The following is a 15599-nucleotide window of genomic DNA, read 5'->3' on the forward strand; positions in this document are numbered from 1 at the left end:
CTGCTGGAGAAACTGACCATTCCCTTTACGAAACAGGACGGAGATTTGAGATACGAGACACTTAAAGAACCATTAATTGTTTTCGGGGAAAAGTTTGCGAACGCTTCACTTTAATTTCATAATTCAATCATGTTGAATCTAAATCTGTCGTATGCCAAGCTCAACTTTGACCCTTCGACATTTTCATGTTAGAACAAAATGACTGCTATTTACACAATGAACAAAGCACAAGAATTTGGTTTTGATGCAACAGCATACTATTCGTCAAAACATTCTCCAGTGGCACAGGGCCTTGACCTAGACTATAGACACCGAGTATGTGACCCTTACCTCTATAATGAGTTTTGGCCTTGCGGCATGTTTAATTTTGATGTCATTATTCATAAATATGTAAGGAATATTGGATACAATAAGGCTGGGTCATTAAACAAATCAGGAATACATTAAATTCAGTAAGCCACAGCATAGATTGCCTCAATGCAACACCTATAGAATAAACAAGAAGGTGGTTAGATTGGTTTGCCCTTCTCTGTACTTTTTCACAAGCGGTAACCGCTCCTTCTTGACATATCGTTTTTATTTTGTGCATTTTAGTCACCTTTATATTTTAACGTTCGGTATATACCCACCTGAATTATTTGCGCATGCTCATAACCACGGCTGAAAAAGTGGTACCCCAACAGCAAGCAAAACCTGCATGCCAGACTTGAAGTCGACAAGTCACGATCATAAAGGTAACTCAACAGACAACTGCCGGAACTGTTCAGACAAACTAAACGTAAATTCTGTTCGACTTCTTGTTGTATTCTCGATCCATGGCTGGTAGCTTATCAAATTCATCTTGAGTACCTCCCGTTTTAGGCATTTTTCACAACATTTTTTTTTCAGGGGGAAAGCCGCCTCCCGATGAAGACCGGACGGAGGAACGCTTCGTAATTCAGAAAATATCCTTGGTCCTCTTCATTACCATGACTGTGCTAGCCGCACTTGGTATCGTCATGGCAATTGGGTTATTGGCCTTCAACATCTACTACCGGAACGAAAGGTATTATCTCTTCTACGGCTTCATTGAATTCGTAATCCCATTTTCCTGATTAATTTACTAGGATCCTGAGGGGGAATATTACACTGGGCTCCATCCTTCCCTTCATCCGTCCGCCAACATTGCCCAGACATGATACATCTGTAAAAAGTTCAACTTTAAAACGAGAACAGTAGACCATCACCCTTAAACACCATGGAAGGAAACTGTGTTGCCATCAATGGGACATAAAATACTGGTGCCAATGGCAATCTCGTTTTATCCTTTCATTGCCCAGGCACGCCCCACGTTGCTACATCAACCTTTGGCAAAGACAACGCATCATGTGTGTATACGCAGGTTCCCACCTAAGTTGGCCAATATGTCCGCCAGGGGGCTGTTTACTAGTAGTACGATACACATGCTTGAATTAAACATACCGTAGACACTCATTATCCAAAGTGATGTGCCTACGAGGCGCTAAATATTCAAGCGTATTGTAACATCATAACTCAGACATGGCAACTTCAAACAACAGAATGGTGCATATTTTGCGCGAGACAGTATAATCGGCGCGTAATCTTTCCTAGATACGCAATTGCTGATTTGCTACCAGCCACAACTGACAGACAAATAATTCGTTTTGCATGATTTTCCATGCCATATTATCGATTCAATGAGATTACCTTGTCTCAAACTTTGCACAAAAACAGGACTCAGATATGCTGAACCTTCAGTTTCGTCACGTGATCCAGTCAGATTTCTTGGTAGCTATTTAGCATTGCCAAGACTACCATTTATGACCAAACAAGAAATGAAATTATTCGACGCGATCGCTGTAATTTACACGCATTTGTTTGAGTCAAGTTGATATATTATTAACTGAATATTGACACCCCACCCACTTGCGGACTGCGAGGTTTCTTGCAGCCCCCTGCCCCCGCCAAGTCCCTCCGTCTCGAATGTATGAGGTCTAGACCCCGCCACTCTCATTCGCTTACATATTGAGGTTTTGCCTTGATATTTCTCGAACAATTTGCGGGTGGTCCATCTCGAATCTCCCATGCCGATTGCACATTTCTCCATTTTCTAAACGTTAAAATGCCGTGATTTTCTTTCAGTTTTTCCATTTCTCGTTGAGACTGTTGTCGCGGTGTCCTGTAATTTTTATGGCAAATGACGAAACAAGACTGTTGGTATCAGTTGAAGACTATCGATTTCATGATCAGTCAGACTTGATTTGATGCAGAGGCACGCCAAAGAATGCCATAAACAATTTCTTGTGACGTAGGTAGACAGTCACGAACCAGGCCTGGAGATCGGCGAAAAAAGTTCGTATTCGTGTCGGAGAGTTGCAGTGGTGTTTATGATCTTTGGTTTGATAACGGGTACCCGGTGCATAATTGCTAGTTGTATTTGGTAAAAACAAAATGTACACCTGTCAGGAGGAACTTGTGCATGTGAAAAGCGTGCCAACTTACCCGAGGGCCCCTGAAATACCGAGATTGCAGCGCGTACTGAGATACGCTGAATTATTTCCCTGTCATTTGGCCAAATTATTAGACTCGAGCGATGATAGTAACCAAAGAAAGCAACAGTTCGTGATTTTATCAGCATGGCGATGACTATGCATACTTCAGTAATGGGGCAGTAAAGAGATGCATTATATCAGGCCAGCGTTGATATCTTCATCCGATAAATCAAATATAGCAGACGTGACCGCGATTGAACGCGATATAAATGCCATTAAGCCATTGTTCCACCATCACTTAAGATGCTATCCCAGAGTTCAATTGCCCGTTTCAACGCTCATGAATTTTCAACAACCTGATCCGATATGATTTTATTATAAACAATGTAGAATCCTGATCGCCCCCCCCCCTCCGTTATTTGCCACAGATACGTGTATGAATAATGTTTGCGTCAAAATTGCTGGAGATCTGTTCTATCCGATATGTGCGTTCCTCCCATCCACGGCCGTTCGCATGTCGTTTTACAGCGCTGGCTGTTCCTCGTGAATTGTTACAGCTAATATCATGGACCGTATTGCTGCGGGTGACTATCCAAGCACCGCGGTCGGGGTCCCACCGTTGGCAGAGCGACCATCGCTTGGGCAGATGGAGAGTCACGAGATAAAATTCACGCCTACATGTAGATTTATGAAACTACGAGAATGCAGGAAACTGGGTAGAATTAGTGAAGATTAGATAAGTTCTATCCCAGAATCGCCCACGATTCGTTTGATTATAAATATCTTGTATACAGTATGTTGGCCGGCCGTGATTTCATTTCGCAGCACGTTTAGTGTCAGTGTTCAATATCCATAGGTACATATGATGTTCATTTTTTTATGATGACAAGTAAATTCAAGTCTGGGTTCGGTTCAGGGAAATTCCATGTACAACACGTATATATAATGAGTCCATGATATAGAAAACCGCATACAGGCCACACGTAAGAAAATCTATCAAAATATGCAATTGATGCATTCCAAAATATTCTTTTGGCGGATACCGCGTGACGAAGTCGCTGTCCGTTATAAATTTGATGTAACGACCAGATCTGAGGCAATGCAGACTCGAGTAGCGAACTAAATTTTATCTAACGAGCTTTCGGCGTCTTGAATTAAACAAATAAATTCCTGTATAGTTATAACATGTTATTCATCTCCTATTATTATCACTCAAAAATGGGACTACTTTGCTCGTTTGACACGCACCAGCTTGCAAAGGTTTTGACAAGCTTCATCTGTACTCGCCTGATCCGAGACAGTAACATGACCCTCCGGTGTCATTTCATAAATATGGCTGATCTTTGCGGTCGCCTCTTGCACTTGTTTTCAACAAACGACGATGTCGAATTATGTAACGGTCAATTAGGGTGACATCTTTCCTAAGTAATGATATGCCAAGCGGACTGAAAGGTCTGTGGACGTATACAGATGACGAAGACAGTTCTGTGTTCACATACACAGTGTTGTAGAGTAGAAAAGACACATGGTGATGTAACAATGAAGAGCATGCATTTGCAAAGCTACATGTGTCACATAAATGACTTGTACGTTTTGTAAATCAATTCTCAGTTTCATTTTTCTCAAAATGTATGCACAAATCTACGTATCATACGTCGATGTCTTCAATTAATGCGGAATGCAGAGCGTTTTATATATATATATATATATATATATATATATATATATATATATATATATATAATATATATATATATATATATATATACATACATACAATTTGCAAGTATTTCCAATGAAGCTCTATGATATTCATTTTTACATATAAAATGGTCCAATGTGACACCAATTAAAGCGTTCGTTAAATCGAAGGCGTGTTTCACGTAGACTTAGGGCAGTGATACTTTCTTGTGTTTTTGTTCAGTTTCGACTTTGAAGAAATTCTATCTGACTTAACTCAAACCAATTCTACCCTTTTGATTATACACGCTTATACACACATACACACACACAACAATTCGCGAGACAATACATGTAAAGCGAAAGAGAGACCGAAATCTTTTCACAGTGTTCTTTCATGCGATGTTTGCTTCCGCGAATATTGTAGCCGTCAGCCAGCGAGTAAAGTATACGTCACTTCTTTGACCTCGTGCGCGGATAAAACTCTTAAGTCTGGCAATTCTCAACAGATTTTTAAAAAAACATACTTTTTTATACCCAGTCGCGGCTTTTGTTGGCCAAAGAAGATAAGGAATGACAAGATATCTGTGAGCTGGTATTAGCCCTTAAAGTGCCAAAGTGCGTCATTACTAACGCAAACTCTCAACCTGAACACGTACGCGATAAAAGGAGTCGGGACTCTATTATACATTACATTTCTCATAGCCTTGAGAAACGCCAGAACAGCCTCCTCGACATAGTTTCATATTGGAAGAATAATTCCAAAAGACTGAATCAAACGTGACTCGCAAATCTCTCTCTTTCTTCCCCTCCATTCTGTAACTCAGCTCAAAGCAATAATACCGCGCGATATGTGAGAACAAAACCTGGTTTCAGGTATCGCTTTTTAATCAATAAGAAAGTATTGGAGCCCGCGGTGATTTTGAATAGAAAATGTGACAGGGTGAGTGATATGTAAAGCGATAAGGAATGATGTTCTTTAGGTTCGTGTGCAAAATTTCTCGACGCGGTCCTGTGACTTGTGGTAACGGCATAGACAGTCTGTCTCGATGAGCTACACGATATGAAAACGAGTCAGTTCTTTTGACAAAGCCAACTGTTATTTAATTTATCACATATAATTTGATATTATTGTGCCAGCAATAAACCCTATTTATACGTTGACTTTATCGTTTATGCATTTTTTTCATAGATTGATTAAGATGTCCAGTCCGAACCTTAATAACGTCATCATTGTTGGCTGCATACTGACCTACGTCACAATCTGTTTGCTGGGCATCGATCGGAATATACTGCGACAGTGACAAACAGCTCGCCATTTTGTGCCAGGTGGGTTAGCACCTTGTTGTCAATATCACTAGATCTTGCATTTAGAAATAAGCGAATTGTCAGCATACCAGAGTATTTTTTCTCAGTGCTATATTTGGACAGTGGACTAAATTGCTGTATCAAGTGGAAGACAAAACTTGATTCGTTTGGTCACAAACAAATACATACGATTTACCGACAATTCGCATTGAGGACTGCAATGCAGCCTCGTGATCGTTTGTTGGTTTTTAATTGGATGTTGCATTTGCGTTTGTGATTAGCAATTATCCGACGACCATAATTTATCTGCAACTGCCCGCCCTGCGATATGAGTTAATTTTGAAATGATAAATACCCTCTCCATTGAATCGAGAGAGAGAGAGAGAGAGAGAGAGAGAGAGAGAGAGAGAGAGAGAGAGAGAGAGAGAGAGAGAGAGAGAGAGGGAGCAGTGCGTGTACGTGCATGTTCTTAACTTTGAGAGTTGAATTCTGCTTCAATACATATTGCTTTTTAGAGATATATGTTATTGCCTATACATAAACAACATAAACATTGTCATCCAGAAGGCAGATACAGAACTGCGCAAAAACAACCAATACCAAATGTCCCTTTAACGCATGCGTATTCTCCACCTTCATGAGAGACAGGACATGGTTGCCTATTCCAATGCGATCTTTCTGAATAATATCATGATCGTTTAGTGTTTTTTCTTTGTTTATTGATCAATTTATGCAGGTAAGAGTGTGGATACTTGCCATCGGCTTCACGCTTTCTTTCGGAGCAATGTTTTCGAAAACGTGGAGGGTCTACACAATATTCACCAACAAGACACTGCAGAAGAGGGTAAGTCACCTTCCCTGCCAAGTCGTCAGCCTATGCCGTTTGTCTCGGGTCATGATGCCAACCTTAAGAATAAAATATGAACATAAAACCACATTTCTGCGACGGTGCCGATCGATGCAAGGTACCAGTAGCTGCCATCGCCCATCGCCGCGGACTTGACAACAAGATGACCGGGGAAGCAATCTCTTAAAACGTACGCCATGAATAATTCTGGTGTACATCAAAGCTCCCGAGTATTTATTTTATGGTTTTTTATTGAAATACCAATCAAATTTATAGACCGCTAATAAATAAAAAAAAAACACATAAAGTTTTCAGGGCATCGTCGAGCATCGACGTGTAATGATTGCTCGATATTAATCAACAGTAGTCGCAACATTACTTTGGAGAATTGAGATTGATAGTACGACGGACACTCAAATTGAAAGGTTTGTTTTGCATCGATGGGTCCGTTCATTATGATCTATTTTTATATGAAATTTTATGGATGCGATGTTGCTGCCGGCGGACGCTGCATCAGTCTATCATCGCCCGTCGCGAGGTCGCTCCTGCTCCGCCCTTAAACGGGGAGAGAGCTCGATGGCGCGCGGGAATGTTTGTCGGATAGAAAAAATAATGGCGGTATCGTAGTGTGAACATACGAAAGTCCCACCATAAGACATCGCATACAAACCCAAACTTCAAAAAATGATAATGCTACGAGGTTTATCGAGATAGAGACCCGAATATGAACTAGAAATGTTGTTAGATAGCGACGCACGCCTACGTCAGGCTAAAATAACCTTGTCGATGAATACAGTCGTTGAATCTCGATGTGTCTTGTGACAATCCTCGATATTGCATGCAAGGGGGCCACTGGCGAGATTAAATGTAGATTGCGCGTGGGAGACAGATATTGACTCAGTTTTTTACAATTCTTTTCTGAATTACCACTCATGGTAGGCTTATTTTAAATCTCTGTGAGTAAGGGAAATTGTCACCGACATGGTTTTGCGAAATTATTTATTATTTTTCCCTACGGCCGTTAACACAGGGATGGCGGCCATTTTGAATTTCAAATATCGCTAGATCTTAGGTAATCTGTTTTCTCTAGTACCAAACTTTGTATGGTGACCCCTGATTTGACTTAGTTCGCGAGTCGTTGAAATTTTCAATTTGGAAAGTTTGAACAACACTGTCACTCTCTACTGAGCGCGCAATACCTTAAATAGCACTCTGTACATGTACCAACCTGAAGGTTTTTGATTTGAGACGCAGCCCGCTTTCCTGCAAACTGCAAACAACTCGAAGCCAGCTACTGTTACTTTTCTAAGGTCTTCTATGCACACAACGTTATTACTTCGGCAGTTTCCATCGCATTGCAGTAAAGCGAACACACCGAGATACCGTCATTTGAACGCCGGGTTTTCACAGCAATCTGTACGAAAATCAAGATATTCTTATATATTTTTGATAATTCGATATTTCCACCAGAACTGTACTTTTTCAATGGTCTCCTCTCTTTCTCTCTCCTTCAAACTTTAAAGGGATAAAGTCGGCCATTTTTCATGAATTTTGTTTGATGCAAGATATTACTTATATAGTTTGACATGTTGAAAGATACCAAACAAATGGTGACCATGCATATATTCGACCCCGGTTTTAGACAAATTAAATGAAACCATGGCGAAAATGAATTAATTGTCATGACCATTAATTCATTTTCGCGATGGTTTCATGTATCGTGTCTAAAACCGGGGTCGAATATATGCATGGTCACCCGTTCATTTTATATCTTTCAACATGTCAAACAATATAATTATGTAGTATCAAACAAAATTCATGAAAAATGGCCGACTTTGTCCCTTTAATTGGAACACCCGATCACTTTGACCGCACAAAACTGTTAGTATATAAACGCTGCCAAATGCAAATGAGCTAGCGTGTTGAACTTAAGCTTATCAGGGGATTAAATCATTCGGTCGACGCAACATCTCGCGATATACCAATGATCTGAACGGGTCATTAAAACAACATCGCGAGATACTGGCAGACTGACTGTACTTACGCCCCTGATAAGGTCATCATGGTAGCTGATTGGGCAGTTTTATCGACAAACAGCAGCGTGCAGTCAAGTAATCACAGGTTGCGATTAACTAAAGGGGCGTGTCATTTATTTGCTTAATCTAAAAAGTAAATTGACCAACTTGATTAATATTTCAATGGAAAACAATGGGCTAACACCATGTAACTACCAAATGTCAACGGGGACCAATGCGATAACCAGGGATTGAGAACTGTAAAATGCGTATCTTCATTGGAAATATCACAGATAATCATTAAGGTAGTATGCGCCTCGAAAGTGAAAGACTTAAACTTTCGTTCAAACTTTCCTCAAGTGATATTTCAATCATTCTCTTTCAAAACCAAGAACAAAATCGGGGGTCACGGTGCAAACTTTGGCACTGTAGAGAAACAAATTACTCTAGATTTATCGATATTTGAAATTCAAAATAGCCGCCATCACTATGTTAACTCTATGAAGAAAAAATAAAATTTTCGATTTTCGAAACAACTAAGCCAATGATAAGTTTTCTTACACCAAGAGCTTTAAAATGAACCCCCACAAGTGGTAGATCAGAAAAGAATTAAGAAAGTTTTAGAGTCCGAATTTCTGTGTCCAAGGCGCATTTTACCTTAAAAGGCTGGGGTACCTGCACTTCCTACATTCTCCTGTGCTGAAACTAAACTTGTTTGACAACAGTGTTAATCCCAAGCCTCATAACTATCACCAGTTGCCAGCTTCAACACGGTCGAGACGGCGTTTAAATGTGGCTCACACATGATTGACAAACTCAACAAAAAATCCTTCAATCATGCACCCATGTCAAAAGATCGCACTTTTGAAGATTTATGGACACTACTCAGTGAAATGAGTCGACCCTGTGACCACATAAGCTTACTAGAAGCTAAGTGGGCTTAGCTTAGCGAGCCCCTACTAGATATTAACGTCGTCTTTTATTGCGATGGTAGTATATGAAATGTGAACTCAACATCTGTTTGCGAGTAATATGACGATTACTCGGAATGCCCAGGGAGAGATGGTCCAAGATAGCAAATTTTATGGCAAAATTGTTTGAGGTGGAATGAAGTTTACTAGTCTGAAACAGAATCATATGTTTAACGGTAGAAGATTTCAGATTATCAAGCCTGGTGCACAGATTGTTTTATATCGAACTTTGCCGTGCATGTGTCTTTGGATAAAATATTTATATATCAAAATAATGGATGCTGAAAGTATTATCTCTGACACTGTGTATGTCTTCAAAGTTTGCGACACGGAGCTAGTCATGGGCACCATAAAACAAGCTTTCTGTCTAGACTTGCCCAGTGGTTACACGAGAAATGTGGTAAGAGAGGCGTCATCTGGGGGTCTGGCAATTCGCCTTTCTTTAGCAGACAGCCCTTGCAAATGCACTCGACAGCTTTGACTCGCAAAGAAACTGTTGTACCTTCTCGGGGGGGGGGGGGGCTTGGCAAGGCTGTAGCTTACAAACTCGTGTTAAACATTCCTCCCTCAATTTTTCCCTTCAGGTTATCAAGGACCATCGACTGCTGGCAATGGTAGCTGGAATGCTATGCATCGACATCGCGATACTCACGATATGGCAGTGTGTTGATTACCTCTTGGTCCAAATCAGACGGGACAGACCAGTGGTGAGAGTGTCTCTTGACCCTTTTGACTTACAAGCAGATGAGCTCTTGACAGACAAGAGCCGATGAGTAACTTTTGGATTATTAGCGCGTTTATGGCCCAACAGCAGGTGCTTCATCTCAACATAGCCAGAGTATCTCGACATTGTCCCAAACATCTGTTATATATATATATATATATATATATATATATATATATATATATATATATATATATATATATATATATATATATATATATGCATGCTTTGATAGTGTTATCATAAATATGTAACAGCTCATTTGTGTGCTTCACCTTAGTACATGGCCTCCACGATCCCCGTGTCATGCCGACACGAATTTGGTAATGCAAGGGAAAAAAGTGATAAAGCATTGAGAGTGTCCGAATTTCCCCGTTCACGGTATTCACGCACCTCTTTCTCCGATGCTTTGTCTGCGCACAGGAAACCAAAGACGAGGAAAAGATCATCATAATATATTACGAGATACACCACTGCTGGTCGCGGTACAACGCCTACTTCACAGCCGCCATGTTGGTTTTCAAGGGCCTCTTGTTGATATTTGGTGCCTTCATCACGTGGCAAACGAGGCAAGTGTGTGTTTTATTTATTTTGCAGACGAAGGAATTAAATTCAGATCATCAATCCTGGCGATTAATCCTTAATTATTACTTTGTAAATGTTTGGATAATTATTTTTTGGTGATTAATCAATTTATAAGGATGTGATAAGTAGACATTTCTGACTTCACGAAGCGTTATTATCCTTTTACTTGTGAAAAGTCAACGTTGAATAATTGCATCTTATGAGGCTTCGTCTTTCGTCCATGTACAAATGAGTTTTCTTCCTGGCTGATTAAGGTAATTCGCCAAATTAATGATTTTACTTGTAATTTGTTGATAGATAAGCTAAGTTTTATGGCAGTCGATACAGTATATTTATTAGGTAATCTGTCTCCGAGGCCTGTTTCGTTGATTAGCGATCGGTTTCTGTTACAAATCATTCTTCATGGCTGTAGTGCTCGTTTATGATTTATCAGTCTTTTTCAGTAGCTTGGTAAGTGTGCAGGATTGCCCGTCTGGGATCGATGACTTCGCCGTGGTTTTGTCTTTTTTTCCCGTGGCTGAGTATTTTAGATAGTGTAGTAAGTCATTTGTGCGATTGGCTTTTGAATTGAATTCCAAGCAAATGAAATTAAACACAGCTGACTGGCAGAGGAGCCCGCATGTAAAATGAATGTATGACGGACATGGTTGAGCGTTAGGCGATTGTGGCTGGCGTACTTTGTTTTAAATGAAGGGGCAGGCCCAACTGGAGTTTCGGCTCAACTTAGAATACACAAAATGATCTTAATTGACGCTTAATTGGTATAACTTGATTGGTAGTGTTGAGGGATGGCTAAAATGGGTTTAGCTCAAAGTGAAAGGGTTTCGGTGAATCGGTCATCCATGGGGTTTACTAGGTGAATGGTTTGTCAAAACAGGTTTTGCATATGGTATGTTGATCAACAGGGCTGAGTTTCCAGGTCTCGGCGAACGGGAGGATCAGGTTGAATGGGTTGAACGGGTTGAATGGGTTGAATGGGTTGAACAGGTAGATCATGATCGGGGACAAAAAGTCAGTTGTTAAACAGGGGTCGAGTGACTATGTTCCATATTACACTAATGCGGCTAAGAGGGTCTCGATAGTAGATAAACAGGGTTCGGGTTGACCAGGGGTCCTATGGGTCAGCCTAGAAGTCTTTGAAACGCGTTTCAATGAACTGTTTAGCTAACTCCCCTGGGTCCTACAGGTTAATCCAAAAGATCTTGATACGGGTTTCGATAAACCGATAAACTAAACCTCCGGGGTTTTTTTCGCTTTCTTTTCTGCATCATTCTCTCAACAGGAACGTCAGCATCCAAGCCTTGAATGATAGCAAGTATATAGCACTGTGTATTTATAACGTCTTTATATTCAGCGTCATCGGAGTGCCGCTGTCCTTTATACTGACGGATAATCTGGACTCTGCGTACGCCATTATCGGGGGATTTATTCTATTTTGTACAACCGGGACGCTTTGCCTTCTTTTCATACCCAAAGTAAGTTTGTTTGCTCGTCATTTGGATTTCACGCTTATCTCAACACGGCAAGTATTGTCCTCCAAAGTACAATGTGCGCGCATTCAATAAAAGAGAGTACCAATTTCCGCGATCGTGTCCTGTCCTCAGTCGTAGATAACCGGTTCACCGCGCAGTGCCAACAATCGTATGATCATAACTCCGTGTATTTCGGTGCATCATATATCGTATGTTTTCTCAACATGCGTTGTTTATCCTACTTTAAATTACCATCCTTTGTTTGTTTATTTTTCTTTCATTTTTCCCGTGATATTTTATCGTTCGGCGGTAATTCGTCACGCGTGTTGCGATTGGCAGGCTATACCATTCACTGATTGAAATAACATTCGGGATTTGTTTTATATTTGCTGGACGTCACAATTCATCATGTATGGCTAATAAAAAGAGTGATTCCGGTGACCCGAAAAACGTTTTCTTCTATTTCCTTGAGGCATTTTCAAAAATAACTTCTGAATTTGCCATTTTATCTCATTCCTTTGTCAGTATATCCGGTGAGCAAAGACAAAGTATGAAAAGGAAATGTATGGTTCAAGACCGACACAACCGATTGATTCGAGCCTCACTACAAGAATATATATATATATATATATTATATATATATATATATATATATATATATATATAATATATATATATATATATATATATATATATATATATATATATAATTGTAACGAATATAGTTTATTGTGTAGTATGCCATGTAGATACCACTCATCCTGTATCTTTTCTCTTCACAAATCGCTTGTCTGCATGCTTGGTGTATGCCGCTTGCTTGTGAGCGTACGCGTGCGCACAGCGAAATTTCTTTCCGTAAATGAATACAAGAGAACCAAGTGTCAGCGCCGTCTCTTTGCTGAGCGAGATCTTGTTCAAGAGATTACCCCGCGACGTTCACGGATTTCTATTAAAAGAGCGAGTACCGCATTCGACTTGAAGCGCCGTGTAATTTCACCCTTTTCCAACACCTGGTACCACGGAGATTGTCATAGTGGTTTTGGTTGAATATGGCCTGGTAGTTTGTCAACCGGCGACCTCGTTTGACTTTCACTAAATCTGTTACCATAGCAACAATGCTTGAGTTTCCAGTTAACGAGAATATCCCCCTTTCATTTCTTTGCTCAGATTATCAGTATATTCCGTGGATATTCGCCTGAAAAGGTCGGTACTGGCATCAAAGCGACGTCCCTTGCCAACACCAGGAACGCTTCCAACAGCACCAAAAGGACACAAAAGACAAGGATGTCGTACGCTGACCCGCCGTCGACAAGCTACGACAAAAGGCAGTCACTGACAGTGCCAGGCAACGGAAGGAGGGGGTCTCACAACAGCGAGTTCTCGTCGAGCGATAAAAAGGGTTCGATGCAACAGGCTCCCACTCCAAAGATGGCCTTGCTTGTCAGCACCAGCGACGCCGCCAACGGCGGATCTGCCGAAAACATTCTCTAGTCATTTATGTCGCACTGTAAAGGACGTTGGCAGCCGAGATGATCCTTGTCCAAGTTTGTTCTCTCCGTATTTTTGTCAGTATTTCTCGTGCGGTCACCACTGTACCGTAAAAAGGATCTCTAAGACACCGTGCAAACAAAGACGGAACCATAATTATACAAGCTTGTCTTCGAAGTAGATGCCTTGGAAAATATACAACTTCAAATCACAAGACACGCATGCGTGTTGTACAAGACGTCCATGAATCTCATTGGAACGATCACACGGTGACATTTGACAAAAATGCAACGGTGTGTGATGTTTAATAAAGCCTGTCATGGCTTCAAAAGTGAGTGACTATTTTCAGGCCAGCAGTATCGAGTTGACCGCCTGGACTCTGAGATAGCCAGACATTATATATATGCTACCTGAGCCTATGTGACGTACAGATATTTATAGTTTTCATGTGTTTTTATATAATGGAACCACGAGACGAACCTTAAAAGGAGTCAACACATTTTCTACAAGACGTGTGAAGCAAGCTCTTACGTGTCTGCAAAATATATCAGAGATATTTGAACGTCAAATGGTTAGCGTTTTAATGGACTTGTCACGCAGACCATGGCGATCTATTCTCCCTTTTCTCATTCTATAATCGGAAAGTATTTCGGAATTGAAATCGTCATTTTTGCGAGATAAAACGTCGAGCTTATATTAGTGATTATCCTTAATCCTTAAGTGGTACTGCTCGGGCACCATGAATGTTATGTTGCAGTCAGGCTGCCCCTGTAGAGTTTTGACGAAGTTTTCAGGTTAATGAAGACAAATTAGTGTTGATTTCGGTAAGCTGTTACAAATGCAACATGTTCATGTTTTTATTGTAGGCTTGATCCCAAGAAGCCCCCCACCACCCGTTATCAATCATAAAAGCGCCCCCACTCCAATTGGAATGTCCTAGATTGTGTGATTATTTCTAACGCAATACGTAGTGATGTCCACAGGTTCGATTTATTTAGTGAGGGTTCGGAGTGTAGTGAACTGACCAGTGTTTGTGTGATATTTGATGACATTTACTTAATGAAGACGCGCACAGTGACAACATGACACTCCTCTGCACATGTTTGTAGTCGTTTTTTACACCGCAACTCGGTTAGTATGTCCCAAGGAATAACAGAAATGCGCCTTTTTGGTTGCAGTTCGCCGAGAGATGGGCTAGAAGTGACAGCGAGGCTCTGTGAAAATATACCCAGCCACTTCAAAATGGAATATAATATAATATAGCGTCTAGGAAATAATACCAATTTTAATTTTATCGTGGTTTTGTTTTGACGACTTCGACAACAACCACGAAAACAGAAAATAATTCGTAAAAACTTTGCATCGGTGGTGTACTTTCCAATTTTATTTATGCTGAATATAAACCCGAGATAGTAACCTTAACGCCAATGGCGATCTTGCGTCCGAGCGACGTTGTCCAATGTCCAATCCGTCGAATATCAAGAAATCCCAACGCTGTTAGCTTCAGTTGCTGTTTGCGATGTGTAAACTTAAAAAAAATATCATAATCAGCGTATGTGTGTCTGATGAGTCGGCGAAAATACCCTTTCCCCCATTAAACTGACAGCCCTCGCATGCGAAATGAAAATTGACCTTAAATTAGTAAAGCCCACGCACATGTCAGGTTTTTTTCGATATTTTTTTTCTAAAGAAACGTTGACTTCGTTGATATTATATGATGTAAGATTTTTTTTGAAAACATTAAAAGAGTGAAAATTCCTCAAGGTGTCTTGGCATGTCTGTCTTGCTCGCGTATGATCTAGAATGAGAGTTGAGATGTTCACTATGTGTACCTCAAGGAACGTGTGTGTATGTGTGTGTGCTTACCCCAGAACACGATTATAACTAAATTGGGATAATTGGATTGGCATAATTTCTCAAGAATTTGAGAAATTTGTTGACTATTACACCGTATTTGCTAACCATATTTAAAATTGTATCCAACATTTGCGATGTTGCGCAAATGTTGTGAGTAAGA

At 40.4% G+C, this 15599-nt stretch overlaps 1 protein-coding gene across 6 annotated transcripts in view; it reads left to right on the forward strand.

The window, feature by feature from the left end:
* The window catches only part of LOC139131209 (gamma-aminobutyric acid type B receptor subunit 2-like), a 257786-nt gene extending 242446 nt beyond the window's left edge, over positions 1–15340 (forward strand). For all 6 annotated transcript variants that reach the window (XM_070697178.1, XM_070697180.1, XM_070697179.1 and 3 more), the window contains 7 exons: positions 889–1045; positions 5365–5501; positions 6217–6324; positions 9898–10020; positions 10461–10606; positions 11905–12097; positions 13262–15340. In XM_070697178.1, the coding sequence (XP_070553279.1) occupies positions 889–1045; positions 5365–5476 (269 nt within the window). In that variant the 3' untranslated portion in view covers positions 5477–5501; positions 6217–6324; positions 9898–10020; ... (1 more) ...; positions 11905–12097; positions 13262–15340. The remainder of the gene's footprint in view (positions 1–888; positions 1046–5364; positions 5502–6216; positions 6325–9897; positions 10021–10460; positions 10607–11904; positions 12098–13261) is intronic.
* Positions 15341–15599: the final 259 nt, after the last annotated feature.

This window comes from Ptychodera flava, chromosome 4 (assembly GCF_041260155.1).
Source record: "Ptychodera flava strain L36383 chromosome 4, AS_Pfla_20210202, whole genome shotgun sequence".
NCBI lineage: Eukaryota > Metazoa > Hemichordata > Enteropneusta > Ptychoderidae > Ptychodera > Ptychodera flava.